The sequence below is a fragment of the Sus scrofa genome, chromosome 5 (assembly GCF_000003025.6).
Source record: "Sus scrofa isolate TJ Tabasco breed Duroc chromosome 5, Sscrofa11.1, whole genome shotgun sequence".
NCBI classification, from domain to species: Eukaryota; Metazoa; Chordata; class Mammalia; order Artiodactyla; family Suidae; genus Sus; species Sus scrofa.
In genome coordinates this window covers 7,920,440-7,942,417 of record NC_010447.5, presented here as the reverse complement: position 1 = coordinate 7,942,417, position 21,978 = coordinate 7,920,440, and the positions used below count along the sequence as shown (strand labels likewise).

Below are 21,978 nucleotides of genomic sequence, written 5' to 3'. Positions count from 1 at the left end.
CATTTCAAAAGCATGAACAGTACATCAACTACCTCCAAATTAACTCTGTGGGATAGACAAGAATTTTATAAAAATAGAATTTGAGTTCATAAAAGTTAAATGAATTGCTCAAAGTCACCTTGTTCCTAGGTGGCAAAATAAAGCCCTAAATCCTATTGTCTAACACAGCAGCCACCACTCACGTGTGACTATTTAAATCTAAATTTAATTAAAAACTCAGGTCTTTACTCAAGCTGGACACATTTTAGGCACTCAACAGAACATGTGGCTAGCGAGTGGGTTGTTTGTTTTTCCATTTTTGGCTGCCCTGCAGCACATGGAGGTCCTGGGCCAGGGATCACATCTGAGTCGCAGTCATGACCTAAGCCATGGCTACGGCATCACCAGATTCTTAACCCACTGTGCCGGGCCAGGGATCAAAGCTGTGTCTCACAAGATGCTGCCGATCCCACCGCTCCCCAGTGGGAATTCCCGGCGGGTAGTGTTATAGAATATTTCTGTCATCGCTGAAAGTACTATTGGACAGGGCTGGTGTAGAGGCTAGTTCTTCTGAATCTATGGTAACTTGGGAAAAGATTCCATGACGTCCCAGTACTTAATAAAAATGGACTGACAGCAGCAAAGTTGCATCCTTTTTCTCATTAGAAGAAACACTCAGGCCTTAGGACACTGGTTTGTCTTCTCAGGGGTTACCAAAACCAAAAATTGTTTTTAAAAGCGCTTCAAACAAAGTGGATTTTATCTCTATGTACTCAGGAAAGAGAATTTTACACATTTGATTAAGAATAATATAATAGGTCCCAAGTTAAAAATAACAAAAGTATCATTAAGAGGAATTTTAGCTACAGAGGAGAAGAGAGCATAATCAATCCTGACGCTTCCAGACATTAAATAACCTTTCGTCAGAGTTTGGAAGAAATTTCTTCTTGGTGCACAGACTGCTATAGTCTAATGAAGAGGAGATTTTCAGCTAACGTGGGGGCCCAGTAAAACGACACCTTAGATTAGCTGCAAGTGCTATAACGGAGGCACACAGTCTCTGAGTAGCACTTGGCTAAAGCTGACAGCTGAAGCATGACAAAGGGATGGGACTGTAGAACTGAAGGGCTGGGGAGTCAAGATGCAGAGACGCCAATTAAAAACAGAGCTGCACAAAGCCACTCTCTCCAGTTTCAATGTGAGAACACAGGGCCTACTAACAGATCTATGAACCAGTCAAAACTAGCAGGCCAGTGAGTTCCCTTTTTTACCTAGCGAGTGTCTGAGCACCTCTGAGGGGCCAGGCAGTCTGAGAGGCCTCTGGATTGACAGTGACTGACTTCTGTCCTCACACTCTGGATTTGCCCGACCAGTCAAAAGTAAGTGTCCTCCCAAAGCAACAGAAATAAGAGCAAAAAATAAACCAATGGGACCTATCAAACTGAAAAGCTTTTGCACAGCAAAGGAAACCAAAACGAAAACAAAAAGACAACTTACAGCATGGGAGAAAACAGTTTCAAACGAAGCAACGGACAAGGGCTTAATCTCTAGAATATATAAGCAACTTATACAACTCAACAGCAAAAAAACCCAATCACCCAGTGGAAAAATGGGCAAAAGACCCGAATAGACTGTTCTCCAAGGAAGATATACAGATGGCCAACAAGCACATGAAAAAATGCTCAACATCGCTGATTATAAGAGAAATGCATATCAAAACTACCATGAGATATCACCTCACACCAGTCAGAATGGCCATCATTAATAAGTCCACAAATAAAAAGTGCTGGAGGGGTTGTGGAGAAAAGGGAACCCTCCTGCACTGCTGGTGGAAATGTAAACTGATACACCCACTATGGAGAACAGTTTGAAGATACCTTAGAAATCTATACATAGAACTTCCATATGACCCTGCAATCCCACTCTTGGGCATATATCTGGACAAAACTCTACTTAAAAGAGACACATGCACCCGCATGTTCACTGCAGCACTATTCACAATAGCAAAGACATGGAAACAACCCAAATGTCCATTGACAGATGATTGGATTAGGAAGATGTGGTAATGTATACACAATGGAATACTACTCAGCCATAAAAAAGAATGACACAATGCCATTTGCAGCAACATGGATGGAACTAGAGACTCTCATACTGAGTGAAATGAGTCAGAAAGACAAAGACAAATACCATATGATATCACTTATAACTGGAATCTAATATACAGCACAAATGACCCTTTCCACAGAAAAGAAAATCATGGACTTGGAGAATAGACTTGTGGCTGCCCAGGAGGAGAGGGAGGGAGTGGGTGGGATTGGGAACTTGGGGTTATCGGATATAACTTGGAATGGATTTACAAGGAGATCCTGCTGAGTAGCATCGAGAACTATGTCTAGATATTTATATTGCAACAGAAAAAGGGTGGGGGAAAAATGTACACATGTAAGAGTAACTTGGTCCCCATGCTGTACAGCAGAAAAAAATTAAAATAATAATAAAAAAAGTAAGTGTCATCAATGGCAGTAGCTGGGTGCCCAGAAACACCAAATAAAATGGGAGCGGGGGGGGGGGGAAGGGGGGGAAGAGAAGCTCTCTTAAGAAAAGGAGAAAGCTCCTTAATCTATATGGCAAACACAATGATTTCCTCACCTATGTGCCATGGTACCAAGGTTTTATTACTACATGTGCACATGGGAAAATAATGAACTGATAAGGGGTAACCTGACCATTAGAAATATGCTAACTCTCTGCTTTTTCTCAAGGATTCACCATAGAATAACAAAACTCTGAGAGGGAAGAGACAAATGAGATTCTTTTCTCACATCTAGAAAGATTACAGGAGACTTTTTTCTCATTTGTTTTGGCCAGGAGAACTTCTATGTTTTCCTTTCAAAGGTTACTCCTTTGCAGCAGCTCTCACTGCCAGAATAGTTTTCTTAATTTTCACCTTAACCTTATGGCTTGCACAACTTTAAACGTCAAAGAGGAAGGCTATGGGGAAAGCGGTTTGAGAATGGCGCACCACACATGACCACTTCTTCTGCGAATCTTCATCCTGGATACAGAAGCATTCTTGGTCTTATCTTTGGACTTACACACCAGCTTCCTATCTGTGGCGTCTCTCCTCTCCCTCAAGATATGCAGAGCTTCAGGCATCATTAAAGAAAGCTTTAGGGCCTGGAATATGTAATCCTTTGCTATCTGGCACTCTGCATTTGGTAGGGTTAAGTAGTGTTAAATTTGAGACATATGTTTACACAATGAGAATGAAGAATTCTGGGAAAAGATCCTGCTGGAAAAGCATCAGAAAGTAACTTCTATGTCCCACAGTCTAGAAGCCATGGACAGAGCATACTAAGCAGCAGAAAGAGGTGTGTGGTTTTGATTCTTTAACCCCCTGGATTCTACAGGAAGGCTATACCCCAACTTTGGACAATATGCAAAAATATGCACAGCACTCCTGAAGGCAAAGGAGCCACTGAAGACATTGTGTCCGACAGATGCGACGTCAGAACTGAAAGCCAGCCCCACACAGGAGCTGGGTGAGGGAGCCCTGTGAGATGAGGTGTGTGGGTTCTTCTGAGAACTACCAAGGATTGGGGTGAGAAGAATGTGATAAAGATATAAACAGAAATGATGAGGCAGAATATAGCCATGACTACTCTGCTTCTTCCCCCTGGTTTGAGGGTCCTAACTACTTCCAGGCCAGCAAGACAGAAACGAAAAAAGTAGGCACTTCGAACCAAATGTTATATTTTCAGGTCTCCAAATAGGCAAAAGTCAACGAATTGCTGATCAATTTTGATTTGCCCCCAGCGCTACTTATATTTTCTGTTGAAAGATTGCGTGGTGGGTGGGAAGCGGGATTGGTGGAAGATGGCAGGCCTTGGGGAGGTCAAGGGGGCAGAGAATGTTGGAGATTGTAATGGGAGTTAGGGTGGCGGGCGAGGGGCTGTGGCCCGGAAGTGGGGTTACTCAGAGGGTGAGTGGCTGGGAAAAAGGAGCCCCATCGCTGGGAACTCCAGGCCCTGTCTGCATATTGCCAAGTCTTCTGGTGAGCAGGGAACTTCACACCTGAAACCATTCCCAGGCCTCAACATTCTCTCATAATCTAAGAGTCTGTGACCTACTTCCTTCACTAGAAAAGCTGAAAACCAAACTGCCCGTAGTTGAAGGTGGCTTGTATGCTGCATGAGGGAAGGTGCAGTATTCTCACTGAAGCAGTGCGTTTCTCTTCCTATGGGAAGGGTAATTATTCTCACTTCACAGACACAGAGAACCACCCCAAGTCTACAATTAGACTTTTAGAATATTTTAGAACCTGGGCCCCTGACAGAACAAGAGTGTTCTTCTGAATTCCATGCCCAGAATCCCAACAAGTTTGCAACAGAATGGTATCTGTTTCTGTCTTTCATTTTCTCCTGCCCCCCTTTCCTTCCCCTCCCCCTCATACACACACCCCCCTACACTTTACAACTGGCTGTCTTCATTCATTCATTCATTCATTCAGTGCCAGGGACTGGGGACAGAAATATAAATAAGATACTTTCTCAAGAGGCTCACAGTCTAACTGGAGAGACAAACATATAAGCAGATAACTATAATATTGAAGCACCATTTGTCTTAGCACGGAATGTTGTAAGAAATGCTGAGCAAGGAGACTGTACTAGTTAAATCCTATTAAATAGTTATCTCCAGTGGGCCCTTGGTATCACATGAAAGACAGCAAGAATCCAGGCACTCATCGTCTGCATGGCTTTTAGATCTTGAACATAACACAGGTCCTGAGAAGTGGCACTATGCTCTCAGAACTAGCACTGTAATTAGAGTCGGCACCCATGGATCAAGGCTGAGTTGCTCTCTATTTTGTGGACAGGCAAATCCTAGCTACCCAGATAAACTGTTCAAGTCTTAAGGGCAGGTCCCATGCCTATTTCTTTAATCTCTAGAGCATCTAGGACTACCATAGGCACAAAGTAGACAGACACTACACACGAGATGGCCCTGGTGAAAGGGACGAGTAGTTGAGATGCTGGGTAACGTGGTGCTCTACAAGGTCTGTAGATTGGCAGATCTGGAGTGTTTTGTAAAGCACAACACTGCCCAACCCGATCACATTACTGATCCGCTGCACAAGCCACCTGCTCTATCGGACACTTTAAGGATGGGGAATCCGTCACTGGAAAGCCGGAGAACAAGACAGCATGCGGGGAAATGGTCTGGTAGTTAACTGCAATTAAAATAAGATAAATTTGGGAGTTCCCGTTGTGGCTCAGTGGTTAATGAATCCAACTAGGAACAATGAGGTTGTGGGTTCGATCCCTGGCCTTGCTCAGTGGGTTAAGGATCCGGCGTTGCCATGAGCTGTGGTGTAGGTTGCAGACGCGGCTCAGATCCCGTGTTGCTGTGGTTCTGGTGTAGGCCGGCGGCTATGGTTGCGATTCGACCCCTAGCCTGGGAACCTCCACATGCCGCAGGAGCAGCCCAAGAAATGGCAAAAAGACCAAAAAAAAAAAAAAAAAAGATAAATTTGAGACTTAAGTACCCTGGCTGATGCTTAGGATAGAAAGAGACCTCAGACTCCTCATACTTGCTATGAAGTTCTAGCTCTTAGAAATAGTCCTGCTATTACCACAACAGAAATTAAATCCCATCCTCATTTGCTTTAAGCCTTCAATGGCTTCCCACTGTAGTTGGAGCAGAATCTCCATCCTCCATGTGGCTGACAAGGCCCTCACTCCGGCCCCATCCCCCTCCCCCCTCACTGACCAGGCTTGAGCCACAATGGCTTCCTCCGATGTTTTCAAACATGCCAGGCTCGTAACTGCCCTAGGCCCTTAGACTTGCTTTTCCTTCTTCCTGGGCCCCCTTCCTGCTTCTGAATGGCTGACTCCATCTTATCCTTCAGATCTTAGCTCAAACATTTCCTCCACAGGGTGGCCCTTCTTGGCCATCTTTTCAAAAGTGACCCCATCTCATTCCTATTATCTGTTAACACACCAACCAGTTAATTTACTTCATAGCATTTACCACACTCTGAAATGATCGTGTTTATTTAGTGGTCTCCCTGTTTATTACTGTATCAGTCTTCTCCTTCTAAGTACAAAACTCCGGTGAGCAGGAGCTGGATTTACCTTGCTATATCAACAGGCACATACTAGGTACTAAAATATTTTGAATGAATGAGTGAATGATAATTAGGAAAATACAGTGGTAGTCGGTCAACAAGTACTGAGTTAAGGTGAAAAAATATCAGTTTTCCCACCACAAAGATAGAAGTTGTACAATACATATATTTTTCATTTCATTAGGGTGTGTCCAAGTAGCAGTAACACACAAAGATTAAAAAAATAAATAAATAAAAAAATAAGAGGGAGGCCTAAGCTCTCTGCTGATGACTTAAAAAGGAATGTCCAAAAGAGTAAAATCTTGCTGGCTCCAGCTTCCACACATTTTATAAGGCTGTTGGTATTAAAAGCAAATTTTCTTACTTCTGACAGATTCCAAGGTTGGTTTTATTTCTCCCCACGTGATGCAGTTCTGCACCCCATAAGCCCAGCCCTGCAGCATCCCCATCAACAACTCCATTCAGATGCACTTACACCCATGCCAGCCTTAGGATATCCGAGGCTACCATCACTCTAAATAAAACTGGGGTTGACTTAAAATACTAGGTGGAAAAGGGCGGTCGCTCCCCAGGCATCTGAACACTAAGGCGAAGCATATTGTGCTCTTCCTCACAACACCCCAGCTCAAGATCTGTTCCTCCTGTAACGGGAAGTGGAACAGGGCGTAGAAACCCTTTTAAAGGTGCAGCTCAGAAGCTAAGCACCATTCAATGGCGCTATTACACCTAATGCTATTTGTATCCCTGAACTTGATCAATTAGGGCAGTTCTCTTAACTATCACCCATTGAGAGGCCCTAAACTTCAAAAAGCATGAGAAAGAAAGGCATGCAGAAATGAACCCCGACGGCCTTGCTTTCTGTTAGAGGCTTCCCGTGGCGTACCGGGTACACACACCACATCCTAAAAGCAACACTATCGAGTGCTGAGAGAGACGGGTACTTACGCGGCATGATCCCTTGGCTCACGAGTTCCTCCCGCGTCCGGCGCTGCTGGAGCTTCAACTGCAGCACTGCAGGGCAGCAAAGAGAGAAGGGAGATGAAGGCTCAGTCGGGCATTCCACCACAAAAAACACATTTTCAAATGCAAAGAAAGCCTCAAAACAGAAGGGTGTAGTGTGAAAGAAGGATCTCCTTTAATTGTGACAGTAATTGCAGAAGTGGCCTGATACAGCAGGGTTTCCGTATTCTGCTGTGGGCGGTGAGAGGAAGTTGCGAAGGGTCTTGCAGGGCGATAACAATCCACAAAGTACCCAAGTCTTGCCTCTTGCTCAAAACCTCCTACAACACTGTGACCTCCTCCTAAGACTAGAAAACACAATTCTTAACTCAAAGAAAACATAATGAGGACGACCACCTAGCAGAAAAAGCTTTCTAGATGTTCCACGCCTTCTTCCTGGTAGCAAATGTTTACCACCATTTATGTAAGTACAGCGAATGATACAGCTATTCACACAGATCAGGAAGTATTGGTTATTTGTTATAAAAAAAAAAAAAGCTTTTATATCTAAAAATGATACCTATCCTCACCAAGCAATTCATTTCTCTAGACCATAAAACAGTTTACCATTAAAACAAGTCGTCTCTTCCTCTTCACTTGGAGCCTTTTGTGATTCAAAGCACATCCGGGCTAGTGGAGGGGTGATGGGTGTTTCTCCCATTTCCACTCAGGCAACACCACTTAATGAAACAAGTTAACGGGAATTTTTCTTTTAAGTTAAAAGCCAATTATCTTTATTTCAAAAGCCAATGCAACCTAAAGAGTATTACCACTGCACACCATACAGAAGGACAAAGGCACAGCCTGCATTGAGAGGCTAAGGGAGAAAATGTTCAGAAAAGCAGGCTTAGGGGATCCCAAAGGCTAAAGGAAGTCCCCTTATACAGTAAGCCTTCAATTACAAGGTCTCTGCAAGTCACATCTGAGGGGCACTTCTATCTATTGAGAATCATATTGCCCTAATATCTGCCTTTTCCAACCACAAAGCAGTTTTGAAGAAGGCCTCCAAAAATGGCAGAACCATAACTAGTCTATGTCTCATATTCAGGAAGTCCACAGTAGAACTTGACTTTCCCCCTGAAACCTAATCTATGTCCCATCATTTTCCTCACTAATAACATCACTATTCTCCTCCCCAGCACTAATATTAAAATTTTTGAGCCAACTTCATCTCTGCCACCTCCTTACACTCTTACCAAGTTTTCTCTACCATGCTGCAGTGATAGGTCCCTGGCTGTGTCATGACTTGTGCTGTGTCTCACCCATTCTATGTCACCCCAATCAAGACTGTCCAGTTACTCTTCCTCCAGGACCATGTACTTTCCCAAGGCTTTATCCACTTCAGCTGGAAATGCCTGCCTCTTTACTTGACCTTCCCAACTCACCCGCCAGCACTGAGAATGACTCTAGGCCACCTGTGAACTACCTTTTATCTGTTATAAAATGTAGAGTAATACTTTGCCCTGTGTCATACTTACGCCCTGAATATATCTTCTCTCACCTACCAGTTTATAACTTCCTGGAAGGCAGGGAATATATCTTATTAGTATATGACACCTTCCCATAGCACTTAATACACAGTAGGCATTTAATAATTGTTTCTTAAACTGAACTGGATCTCAAAATGATGGTACATACTGTTTGAGAAATCTAATTAGGACGTTATTGTTGTCGTGGTTATTTACAAATCAACACTGTAAAAACAAAGATTTGCAGAATAAAAGATAAAAGCAGCAACAGCCATACTAACAGCGTACATCTATACAACATGTGCTCTGTGCCAAATACTGTTCTACATTCTTTCGTGTTTTAACTCATTTAATCTTCATAGCTCCCCTATTGAGAGAAAAGGTATTATCCTATTTTATGGGTAAGGAAAATGAGATGTAAGGTTATCCCACTAATAAGAGGTATATTAGGATCTGAACCCAAGCATTCTGATTCCAGAACCCGGGCACCTTACTTCTCTGCTTCCCCAGGGTCTTCTGGAAATCTGTGCTGCTTTGACATGCAAGAAGTCTGAGCGTCTGGGTTCAGCCTCTGGTGACAGAGACAAAGGGGCTGAGGGAAATGAAAGGTTCAGGCCAGGGTCAGAGAAGTCTGGCTGATCAACTTCAGTAAAATAAATTTAAATTAATCTAAGAACTTGATTTCAGAATAAATTATAACCACAGATCAGCAGCAATAATAATAAAAAAAATTATAACAGGAGTCACCGTTTCAGCCCTCTGTTAAGTGACAGGCTTTTAATTTACTCAATTAAAAAAAAAAAAAGCACTGTGGGGATAATACTATTATTATCTCCATTTTACAGATGAGAAAACTAAGGATCAGACCTTTAAATATTTGCCTTAGGTTAGATGGCTCAAAGGTACTGGAACTAGAGTTCACCCCAGGTCTCTGTGAGTCCGAAGTGAAGGTACTTAGTACCACGGAACACATCTCCCTGGAGGAAAGAAAGAGGAGGGCCAGGCAGGATAAAGAGGAAAAAGAGGGCATAACATAGTTGTCATCTTTTATAGTCTTTCTAGGGCCCTGTGTGAGATAAACTACTAGAAAATGATTAAATAAAGGGAAGTGATTTGACTTCAGAGAATACGGAAACCTAATGCAATTCAATAGGTCTGAACACTTCAAAGAAACAGTAAGTATGAAAACTTTGTCTATTATCCAAGAATAATTCTGAAATATCAATCAGCAGGCCTCCTAAAAACATACAGATAGGGCCATAAGGGATGCATTATGCAAGCTTCTTGATTGAAAAACTACTTGTTTCAAGAAAGCAAAAATTTAAGTCTATGATTCAAGTTTTTTATGGAGTTTAGCTTTTTTTGTAACAGTTCTAGTTTAAAGAGTAAGGTTAACCTAATAAAACTTTTCCATCTCTAAAACTAAATGAAAGTAAAGTTCAGTTATCTGCAAATTTCATCTCATGCATCTCAGCAGTTAACTCCAAACTCTATGGGCTTATCTGAAACCCAACCAAGTTCCCTGTTTGCATAATAGAGTTTATCTGGTATCAGTTATATCTTAGGTATTATTACAAGTTGACTGTAGGTATGTATTATTTTATATACTGCATAACCCTCTCCTGCTAACCCTAACTATGTTTATAAGGAGGAAAATAAAAGACTTAAGCAGTAAATTCAGAATTATGGTATAATTTACCTGTTGGGCTTGTATATACAAAGATTCTTCTTCTAAAACTTTCAATTGAAAGAAATGGGTATTTATATGAATTTCCCCTTTCCTTAGTCTATCTTAATTCCTCTTAATTCTAAGCACTCTAAAAATAAATGCCTTTATTTTTACAGGCCTTAGGAGTTATTCATTTTAGAAGAAATCATTTAATAACTCACTTTGCATAAATATAATAAGAGCCATATATTATATATTCACTGCAAAAGGCAGGCACCTAAATCAGGAGTATATTTCAGAGGCCATAATTTAATACACATCCACTCTCACCAAGAAATACCGAACACTAGTTCAAATGTTTATTTTCAAATACAGTGCTAGATCAAGGATATTTTAAAAAGCGGGAATTCAATGAAACCTATTTTATTGTACATCACTATTTAGAGTTCTTCTCCACTCCCTAATAAACACTAAACAAAAATACCTATTGGTATACAAGCATGAGTCTTTATACTTTCACTATTACTGAATTCCACAAATGTAATATATCATCTGTTTCTAAATGGGTCTGTGCAAGGAGCCTATACATAGATGAACAGATGTCTTTAAAGCTGATGGATGGTAAATTAACGGAGCTGCCTGTCAGAAAAGGACTGGAATAAAATGAAAAGAAATAAACCATAAAGTGGGGAACCCTAGGTTCTCTATTCCTCATGAAAATAATCAAGTGTTCTGTTTCAAAGATGATCAATTGCTATTTGAAAAACTGGCTACTTAGGAAATCAAAGCAAGGGAATGAACCTCACATGTTTCTGCCCTGTAAGGCCATGGAGGTATGCTGATGGTGTTCAAGGGATAATGCCCGAGAACTGGACCGATCAAACAACAGGGTCAATCAAGACTGGAGAGAAAAAGCAAAGATAAGGGTGTGTCCTCAAGCCCAGCTCTGTGGCCTCCACTGGTCAGCAGCTTTGGACTTTACTGGAAAGGGAGATGTGCAGCTCACTGGCTGTTCTTATTCTATTCCTATTTACCCATTATCGATTCCACCAAGGCCTCTAGAACAGAGAGATGAAGTACAGCTTATGAGGGAAGTAGAAAAGGGGAAAGGTGTTAGTATGGGAATGACTGGGAAAGAACAAAAGCTCTCCCTCTGCATCACCCTTTGCTCAGTAAGACCTCTTCAAAAAGATCCCTACTGCCGGCACACTCTGATTACTCAGCTCTGCCAGAAACGTTGGTGAGTCTCTTTCTCAATTCTTTAAATTTGGATATGAACTTTTAAGTCAAACCTAATCAAATTACAATGAACTTGGTCACAGCTTTTCAGTCTATTTAAATGTTACAAAAAGGCTCCAAAATAAACTTGACAAATAAGAGAAATGCTCCTTGACAAGAAATTATCTGCTGGTCCAAAAAGTACCACATTAGAAACTCAATGAGATTTATACGATTGAGAGCAAAAAGCAAACAAGCCTTCTGACAAATCTTTTCTCTTCCCCTAAGATATCTGACTAAGCTATGAAGGTTCTCACATTACAAAGGAGGAAACTGCTACCCAGAAATGATCTGAAAGACTGGCTCAGTTGGAGTTAGGTTTGAAAGCATAAATTTTCATGAGAATTAAAAAAATGACCCTCATGCTAAAACACTAAAATAGGAAGGACCAATAAACTAGAAAATAAATTAGATGTCATTTTTGGCATTCCTGAGGTACAACTAATAGTGGAAGATTTTTGTCTTATTTTAATTTAATGATACTTACTTAAATGATTTAGAATAAAGTATGTTTTGGTTTCTCTCTTCATGAATTACAATCTACCTCATTCTTGATAATGAGCAAGTATACAGAAAATCAACAAGAATACAGAAGACTTGAACAATACCCTCCAGCCAACAACTGAACATTACACATTCTTCTCAAGCACACGTGGAACAGTCTCTAGGACAGCTCATACACTAGGCCATAAAACAAGTCTCAATAAATTTTAATGGATTTTTTTTTTCTTCTTAGGGCTGTACCCACAGCACATGGAAGTTCCCAGGCTAGGGGTCGAATCAGAGCTGCAGCTGCCGGACTACACGAGAGCCACAGCAATGTGGGATCCAAGCCATGTTTGCAATCTACACCACAGCTCATGGCAATGCCAGATCTCCAACCCACTGAGCAAGGCCAGGGATCAAACCCACATCCTCATGGATACTAGTCGGATTTATTTTCACTGTGCCACAACGGGAACTCCCTTATTTGGATTTAAATCACATGAAATATGTTCTTTGACTACAATGAAATTAAATTAGAAACCAACAACAGAAGAATACTTGGTAAATGCATAAGTATGTAGAAATTAAACAATATACTCCTAAATAGCCAATGGGTCAAAGAAAAGAATAATAGGGAAATTAGAAAGTATTCTGAATTGAATACTGTATCAAAATGTATGTGATATAGGTAAAGTAGCGCTTAGAGGGAAATTCATAGATTTAAATGCCTGTATTAGAAAAGAAGAAAGGTCTCAAATACATACTATAAAGCCTTCATTCACCTTAAGAAGCAAGAAAAATAAATGCAAACTAAATCCAAGGTAAGTAGAATAAAGAAAGGTAAATTAAAGCAGAAAGCAATTATGTGGAAAGTAGAAAAACAGAGAAAACCAAGGGATCCAAAAACGTGTTAAGAAGATCAAAAAAACTGACAAATCTTTATAGTTAGAATGATCAAGAAAAGAGAGATAAAACAGATACAAAAATCAGGAATTTAAAAGGTGGCATTCTAGGAGTTCCCACAGTGGTGCAGTGAGTTAAGAATCTGACCACAGCAGCCCTGCTTGCTGTGGAGGTGCGGGTTTGATCCCCAGCCCAGCACAATGGATTGAAGAATACAGCATTGCTGCAGTTGTAGGTTAGTCACAGTTGTGGCTTGGATTCCATCCCTAGCTCAGCAACTTCCATATGTTGCAGGTGCAGCCATAAAGTTTAAAAATTAAATAAATAGGGAGTTCCTGTCATGGCATAGCAGAAATGAATCCGACTAGGAACCATGAGGTTGCTGATTCAATCCCTGGCCTTGCTCAGTGGGTTAAGGATCCGGCGTTGCCGTGAGCTGTGGTGTAGGTCGCAGATGCGGCTCAGATCTTGCATTGCCGTGGCTCTGGCGTAGGCCGGTGGCTACAGCTCTGATTCAACCCCTAGCCTGGGAACCTCCATATGCCGTGGGTATGGCCCTAAAAATGACAAAAGACAAAAAATAAAATAAAATAAAATAAATAAATAGGGGTTCCTGCTGAGGCTCAGCAGAAATGAACCTGACTAGTTTCCATAAGGAAGCAGGTTCAATCCCTGGCCTTGCTTACTGGGTTTAAGGATCTGGCATTGCCATGAGCTGTGGTGTAGGAGGTCGCAGACGCAGCTCGGATCCTGCATTGCTGTGGCTGTGATGTAGGCCAGCAGCTACAGCTCTGATTCAAGCCCTGGGAACCTCCATTTGCTGCAGATGAGGCCCTAAAAGACCAATAAATAAATAAATAAATGGTGACATTTCAGCAGTTAAGGACTCAGCATTGTGACTACTGTGGCTCAGGCTCGATCCTGGCCCAGGAACTTCTGAAGGCCGCAGTTGCAGCCAAAAAATTAAAAATTAGTAATAAAAAGAGGCATTACCACCAACTAAAGAAATTAAGAGAGTTAAAAGGGAATAAGATGAAGAACCACATACCAACAAACTAGATAACTTAGATGAAGCGGACAAATTCCCAGAAAGGCATAAATACTGAAACTAGAGTTCCCATTGTGGTTCAGCAGTTAACGAACCTGAGTAACATCCATGAGGACTCGGGTTCGATCCCTGGCCTCACTCAGTGGGTTAAGGATCCAGCATTGCCATGAGCTGTGGTGGAGGTCACAGACGTGGCTCGGATCTGGGGTTACTATGGCTCTGGGAACCTCCATATGCCGCGGGTACAGCCCTAAAAGACAATGCATCAATCAATCAATATCAATCAATCAATCAATCAATCAATAAATGACTGACTGACTGAAACTGTCTCAAGGGAAAAACAAACAAAAAAAAAACCACCAAAGAACAAAAACAAAAACACCAGAAAATCTAGACAGATCTGTAAAAAATAAAGAGACTGACTTATTAAAAAAAAACCTTCCTCCAAAGAAAAACTCAGGCCTAGATGTCTTCACTGGTAAATTTCACTAAACATTTAAGGGAAGAACTGATGTTAATCTTTACAAACTCTTCCAGAAAACAGTGAAGGGAACACCTCCCGACTCCCTCTATGAAGCTAGTATTACCCTGATACCAGAGCCAGAGAAAGATATCACTACAAAACGACAGGCCAACAACCCTATGCATATAGACACAAAAATTCTCAACAAAATACTAGAAAACAGAAGCCAGGACTGGAACCAAATTTTTTTCCCCCTCACTCACGGTGTGTGGAAGTTCCTGGGCCAGGGATCAAATCCGATCCGCAGCTGCAACCTGCGCCACAGCTGTGGCAATGCTGGGTTCTTAACCCACTGCACCAGGCAGGGATCGAACCCACACCTCCCCACCCAAGCTGCTGCAGTCGGATCCTTAACCCACTATGCCACAGAGGGAACTCCCTGAGAAGGTTTTTTTGGTTTGTTTGTTTGTTTTTGTTTTTCAATTGGTCTGGAGTTGGGCCTGGGCATTAAAGAGTCCTTCAAAAGCTTGCCAGATGATTCTAATGTAGCATCAGGTTAACAACCACTGCCTTATTTGTGTTCTTTTGGCCTAACTTTACTTTTACTTTACATTGGAACTTTCATTTTCTAACACACTTCTTCCAGAAAAATTACTTGTTGTTTACTACTGAAGGCTTATCAAGAGGGAAAATCACTAAAGAGCAACCTAATAAAGAGAGAAAATCTGGTATCTCTAGACTAAATCTTTTGAGTTATTCTATGTAAATCTAATCCAAGTGATATGATGCATCATCTTCTAGGTTCTCTTATATATACAGAGCCTAGCACATTTACTTAATAAATATTAACTGTTAAAACTAATTTCAGATGGTATATCCTTACTCCAAATCCTCTTCCTTCTATAAATCCCCAAAGCTTGATCTCATAATAATTGGTACATTTTCCTCTCTCATTAACCTTCAGGTATTAATCCCAGAATAAACAAGTAAATACAATTCAATTTAGCAAGAGATAACACTGCCGCTAGCTTCAAACTGGAGAATGTGTTTTACTGGGAAGATCAGCAAAGGAACAGTGTGGGTTTCAGCTTTACGTGAAGCTTAGCATGCTGATAATTAGAATATTTATCTTTGCATCAGTGAATTATACCTAATTTTTTTTCGGTCTTTTTTTTAGGGCCACAGCCATGACATATGGAGGTTCCCAGTCTAGGGGTCCAATCAGAGCTGTAGCCACTGGCCTATGCCACAGCCACAGCAATGTGAGACCCGAGCCACATCTGCCACCTACATACACCACAGCTCACAGCAACGCAGTACCCTAACCCACTGAGCGAGGCCAGGGATCGAACCCATGTCTGCATGGATACTAGTCAGGTTCATTAACCTCTGAGACACAACAGGAACTCCAAATTATACCTACTCTATTGCTGTATTTTATGTATGTTTATCCTATAAACTGCAGAATCACTTAAATTATAAAACCACATCCCCCATCACTTAGGACTAAAGACTAGTCTCTGAATACTCACTCATTTCATTATCAGACTAGATGAATAAAAGTAAGTGAAGGGTGTTTATGTCAATTACGTCTCAGTTTTTCTTTTGAAAAAGCTGTTTCAAGGAGGTGAAGATACCCCCGGAGGAGGCGTTCCTCCTTTCTGCTGCCTGGGTTGCTTTAGAGCGTGGCCACCAAAATAGGGCCTGGGAGTCAGGATGAGCAAAGACTTCTCCATTCAATCTCTCATTCACTCCTCTAACCAATATTTACGCACCAAATATGGTAGGGCCTGTGTAGGCTGGATACACCTGCAGTCTCTGTTCACATAAAACTTTCAGTCCAGTGGAGAAACAGACATCAAATCCAGTGCAACTAAGTACAAGTTGTGATCAATGTTTCACAAGAAAAAAGGACATGAGAGGGTCAGACTGTGGAATCCAATTACTTCTCCTTTAATACTCTGTGATAACTGACATTTCACACTTCCTCTTCTCTACTATAGAGTCAATTATTCAAGATACTAACACTCCTTGAGAGACCTCAGGGTACGCTGGATTAAACTACCTAAGTTAAGACATAGGTTCATTTACCCACTTTACATGTATCTGCTTATTGGTTGCTCTACGGGTCACATACTAGTTGGTCAGACACCAGTGCACGTTATATTCACACACTTCATATTCTCAGTTATTCCTCAGGCCCTCGTCAAAACTTGCCTTGGCACTCACTCAAGAAATAGGGGGGCGGGAGTTCCCGTTGTGGCTCAGTGGGTCATGAACCCGACTAGTATCACGAGGATGTGGGTTCGATCCCTGCCTTGGCTTAGTGGGTTAATAAGGATCCAGCGTTACTGTGAACTGTGGTGTAGGTCGCAGACGTGGCTTGGATCCTGTGTTGCTGTGGCTGTGGCGTAGGCCAGTGTCTACAGCTCTGATTTGAGCCCTAGCCTGGGAACTTCCATATGCCGTGAGTGCAGCCATTACAAAAAAAAGAAAAGAAAAGAAATAAGGGGGGCTACTACACATGCCAGCCCCTGAGCTTGCTGGCAGGATATAGCAGCGAGCAGTCAGATACAACCACTGCCTTCAGAGGTTGTTTGAGGGAAACAAGCATCAAATAAGGACTTATAAGACTGACGAGTGTTTTCAAAGAAAACATTACTCGGACACCACATCCCAACTAAGTGGTCTGACAGTTCCCATGATTCAATTCATGCATTCAAACACGTTTTGTACTCTCAAAGCCAGGGCTGGGTGCTGGAAACACATATGTGAAAAAGACATGGTTCTCATGTTTGTGGAATTCTTAAGTCTAATGGGAAAAAAAGGGACTCAAAACAAATACTTACAAGGCTATCATGTCTGTAATATTGATTCTTTTACCTAAAAAGTCACAGGAAAATGCAACTTTGGCGAGTATATACGCCCTACTACAAGGGTCCCTGCCAAATTCAAGTCATCTGTCTTACGTATGATACAGATGTGTGTATAAATAATAAAAAGAAGTGTGGTTTTCTTAAAAAATAAAAATTCAAATAGTTACACATTCTCATGGATACTAGTTGGGTTCATTTCCACTGGGCCCACAATGGAAATTCCACCAACAGCACTGAAAAGGCCCAATGCCTTTACCCCCCCCCCTTTTTTTTTGGCTTTTGTCTTTTTAGGGCCACACCCGCTATATATGGAGGTTCCCAGGCTAGGGGTTCAATTGGAGCTGTAGCTGCCAGCCTATGCCAGAGCCACAGCAACACCAGATCCGAGCCACGTCTTCGACCTATACCACAGCTCACAGCAACGCCAGATCCTTAACCCACTAAGCAAGGCCAGAAATCAAACCCACAACCTCATGGTTCCTAGTTGGATTTGTTCCTTCTGCACCACAATGGGAACACCCCAATGCCTTTACCCTTAACTAGAAAAAGTTTACTCTCAACCTAACTGATTCTGGGGAAGGGGGCAAACACTGCATACTGAGCTGGTTATATGGAATATCTTGCAAGCTGCAAGTGAATGAATTCACTTAGAGAACTGGCCTTTAAACAAGGCCGAAAACATGAGAGAAGCTGGAGTTCCCATTGTGGCTTAGCAGTAACAAACCCAACTAGTATCCATAAGGACAAAGGTTTGATCCCTGGCCTCACTCAGGGATCAGAATCCAGCATTGCTGTGAGCTGTGGTGTAGGTTGCAAACATAGCTCAGATCCTGTGTTGCTGTGGCTATGGCACAGCAGCTGCAGCTCCTATTCAACCCCTAGCCTGGGAACTTCCACATGCCATACCTGGGGCCCTAAAAACCAAAAAAAAAGAGAGAATCTAAAGAACAGCAAGAAATGGGTTCCAGTCCTGGCTCTGTTGCTACCTAATCAAGTCGCCTGACTTCTCTGGCCTTGATTTTCTCACTACAATTTAGAAAAATAACCCCTGCCCTTTGAAGCTCAAAAAACCACAATGTACGTGAAAAGTGCTTTGAAATACTATAACACAGAATATAAATGTTTCACTAAAGGCCTCAACCTGAGTGCTTTTCTCTAGGACAGGAGCAAGGATTTCTAGTACTGTAACCTGGTACCATACCTCCAATGAGATGCTTTATTCTGCAGAGTAAAAGGGCCTTACATAAAAACATCTTTATTTAAAATCATATCCCAAGTGGGGCAGGGGTAAGAGGGAGGAGAGAGGGGAAGATAGCAGAGGAGAATCATTTTCTTTTGGAAGGCATTTCTGCAACATGCAGTCATTGAAGAAGCATGCTCTGTTCCCAGACTCTGGACAACCTGGTATGTATAAAAAGTAAGCCTCAGAGAAAGGCAGAAAAACTGGTACCCATTCACTAATAAAATTAAATACACAGAGAGTGTTCAAAGCATGCTTCTGAAATTCTAAACTGTCGATATGAAAATAGTGGTTAAAGGACCCAGAAAGATCCATTTATCTGCTGCCTGGGAAAGAAGATCCAGAGTTAAGACAAAAAGGAGGAAGTAGAGGTGAGAGAAGGAAAGCTGATTCTCTCTAGGATCCTACTGATCTACCATCTAAAAATCATATACAGGGAGTTCCCGTCGTGGCACAGTGGTTAACGAATCCGACTAGGAACCATGAGGTTGCGGGTTCGGTCCCTGCCCTTGCTCAGTGGGTTAAGGATCTGGCGTTGCTGTGAGCTGTGGTGTAGGTTGCAGACGCGGCTCGGATCCCGCGTTGCTGTGGCTCTGGCGTAGGCCGGTGGCTACAGCTCCGATTGGACCCCTAGCCTGGGAACCTCCACATGCCGCGGGAGCGGCCCAAGAAATAGCAACAATAACAACAACAACAAAAAGACAAAAGACAAAAAAAATAAAAATAAATAAAAATAAAAATAAAAATCATATACAGCTAAAAGCACTGTGTATCCCAGACTGGATCTTGGAACAGATAAAGGACATCAGTGGGAAAACAAATGAAATCTAAATAAAGTTTGGTTAAAATTAGTAGTGTACCAATGTTAATCTCTAAGTTTTGGGGATTTTTTTTTTTGTCTTTTGTCTTTTTAGGGTCACACCCACAGCACAAGGAGGCTCCAGGCTAGGGGCTGAATTGGAGCTGTAGCCGCCAGCCTATGCTACAGCCACAGCCACGTCAGATCCAAGCTGTGTCTGTGATCCACACCATAGCTCACAGCAAAGCCGGATTCTCAACCCACTGAGCGAGGCCAGGGATTGAACCCGAAACCTCACGGTTACTCAGATTCATCAACCACTGAGCCATGACGGAAACACCTGTTAATCTCTAAATTTTGACAAATGTACCACAGGTATTAAGATGCTATAACATCAGAGGCAACCAGTGAATGGTATATGAGAACTCTCTGTACTGTCTGTGCAACTTTTTTGTAAGTCTAAAATTATTCTAAAGCAAAACGTTTATTTCAAAAATCCATGGATTTGACTCTCCCTTCAGAAAGATACATGAATCAATTACTAAAACATATCAAAGGTCAGGTTCTTCAAACTAAAATACTATCACGTACTGCACAGAAATTATCAATTCCTGTGATTAATTATGAAATACAAATAATAATGGTCTCCTAATAAATTCAAATTATAAAATGATTTGTGGCATAAACAAATACAGTGAACAATAACGTAACGTTGCAAAGACTTGAAGACAGGAATCCCTAATTCTTTGTAAAAACAAACACACTAAAATCATCTATAAGATTTCAGGAGTTCCTGTCATGGCTCAGCAGAAACGAATCTGACTAGTATCCATGAGGCTGAAGGTTCAATCCCCGGTCTTGCTCAGTGGGTTAAGGATCTTGTGTTGCCTTGTGCTGTGGTGTAGGCCAGTGGCTACAGCTCTGATTGGATCCCTAGCCTTGGAACATCCATATGCTGCAGGTGGGGACCCAAAAAGACAAAAAGAAAAAAAAACATATATTTCAATTTTGATTATTTTATTGATATGCTCATTCAACTCTTTCACAATCTCATAAATTCTCTTCCATCTCTGTATATAGTGTGTAAACATGAGCTAAATTATCTCTCAAAAAAAATTATCTCAAATAATCTGCTTTAGAAATTAGAAATAATACCCAAAAATGATAAATATCGGAGTTCTTGTCGTGGTTAACAAATCCGACTAGGAACCATGAGGTTGCGTGTTCGATCCCTGGCCTTGCTCAGTGGATTAAGGATCCGGGGTTGCTGTGAGCTGTGGTGTAGGACACAGACGCAGCTCGGATTCTGCATTGCTGTTGCTCTGGCATAAGGCAGTGCCTACAGCTCTGATTCGACCCCTAGCCTGGGAACCTCCATATGCCGTGGGAGCAGCCCTAGGAATGACAAAAAGACAAAAAAAATTGTGTGTGTGTGTGTGTGTGTGTATCTTCTATTTAATCTGAATACTGTCAGGGATACAAGTAGGGAGATGAGGTATTTTCTTAGGTTGATAAATCTGGTAATTTACAAAAGATATACTTAAGAAAATCCAGCTTGAACTACTAAAACAAAATAAAGAGGTTCTGTATTGTGTAATAATATCTATAAAATGGTGAAACCATACATGTATTATCTTAATAATTCTTAAAACAAAGCTATGTGGAAAATGCTATTATTATTCTATTCTGTATGTAGATGAGGAAACTGGAGCACTAGAGAAATTAACCAATTTGCCCAAGATCATAGGGTAAGTAAGAAACAGAACCCAGCCCCACTTCAATTGACAACCTGAACCCCTAAGCACTATTATGTATTTGGCTTCTCTTCTTTCCTAAATCACGTCAGTTCCCCTTGTTTAAAACTAACACTGTATTAGTAGTACTATCTGCATGATATGGCTGGAAAAAAAATGATCTATATGCTTACTAACCAGGGGGAAATCCAGGTGATTTCAGTGAACAGCATGCGGCATTTTAGATCTCTAGAATCGGAAAAGGCCCCCTATATTCAAATTCCAAAAGAAACAGAGACTTTAACAGGTAACAGCGGTCACATGAAAAGGTCATTCCAAGGGTCTCCTCCGAGAGAGGAGGCAGCCTGGAAGGATGCCAGAGGACTCCACAGGCCTACCTCCCACCTGGCTCTCAAAGCGGGGACATCCACACTGCATGGCAGAGAGCGCCCGCTTCCTGGTACAAGTTCCTTTCTGCAACCTGCCAGGGGTTCTTCCCTGGCACTAGGGGATTCTGGGTTGATTCATTCATTCATTCATTGAACCAATACGTATCATGCTAGGCGCTGTGGTTGGTGATGTAGCAGTAAAATGAATAGATGGCACCCCTACCCTCAGTCTATGTCCTAATGGGGAAAACATACGTATGTTATACACAACTTCCAGTCGCACATCATGTGGAGAAAAATACAGTGGAATAAAAGAAGAGAGAGTGACAGGGGTTGGCAATTTTAGACCGAGTATATAGGGAAGGCCTTTCTGAGAAGACGGATAACTCTTACGCAGAAACCTAAATAATAAGATAAACCATGAAAAGATCCAGAGAAAAGTGTTCCAGGCAGCAGAAACAGCAACTCCAAGGCACCAAAGTTAGGAGAGGCTTGTCTTGAGAAGGAACTAAGATAT

The 21,978-nt window shown here is 41.7% G+C and overlaps 1 protein-coding gene across 6 annotated transcripts in view; it reads right to left on the bottom strand.

Moving 5' to 3' along the window:
• MKL1 (megakaryoblastic leukemia (translocation) 1) overlaps positions 1-21,978 on the bottom strand; it is a 224,578-nt gene that overhangs the window by 33,510 nt on the left and 169,090 nt on the right. For all 6 annotated transcript variants that reach the window (XM_021092835.1, XM_021092836.1, XM_021092839.1 and 3 more), the window contains one exon: positions 7,055-7,120. In XM_021092835.1, coding sequence (XP_020948494.1) covers positions 7,055-7,120 — 66 coding nt within the window. The remainder of the gene's footprint in view (positions 1-7,054; positions 7,121-21,978) is intronic.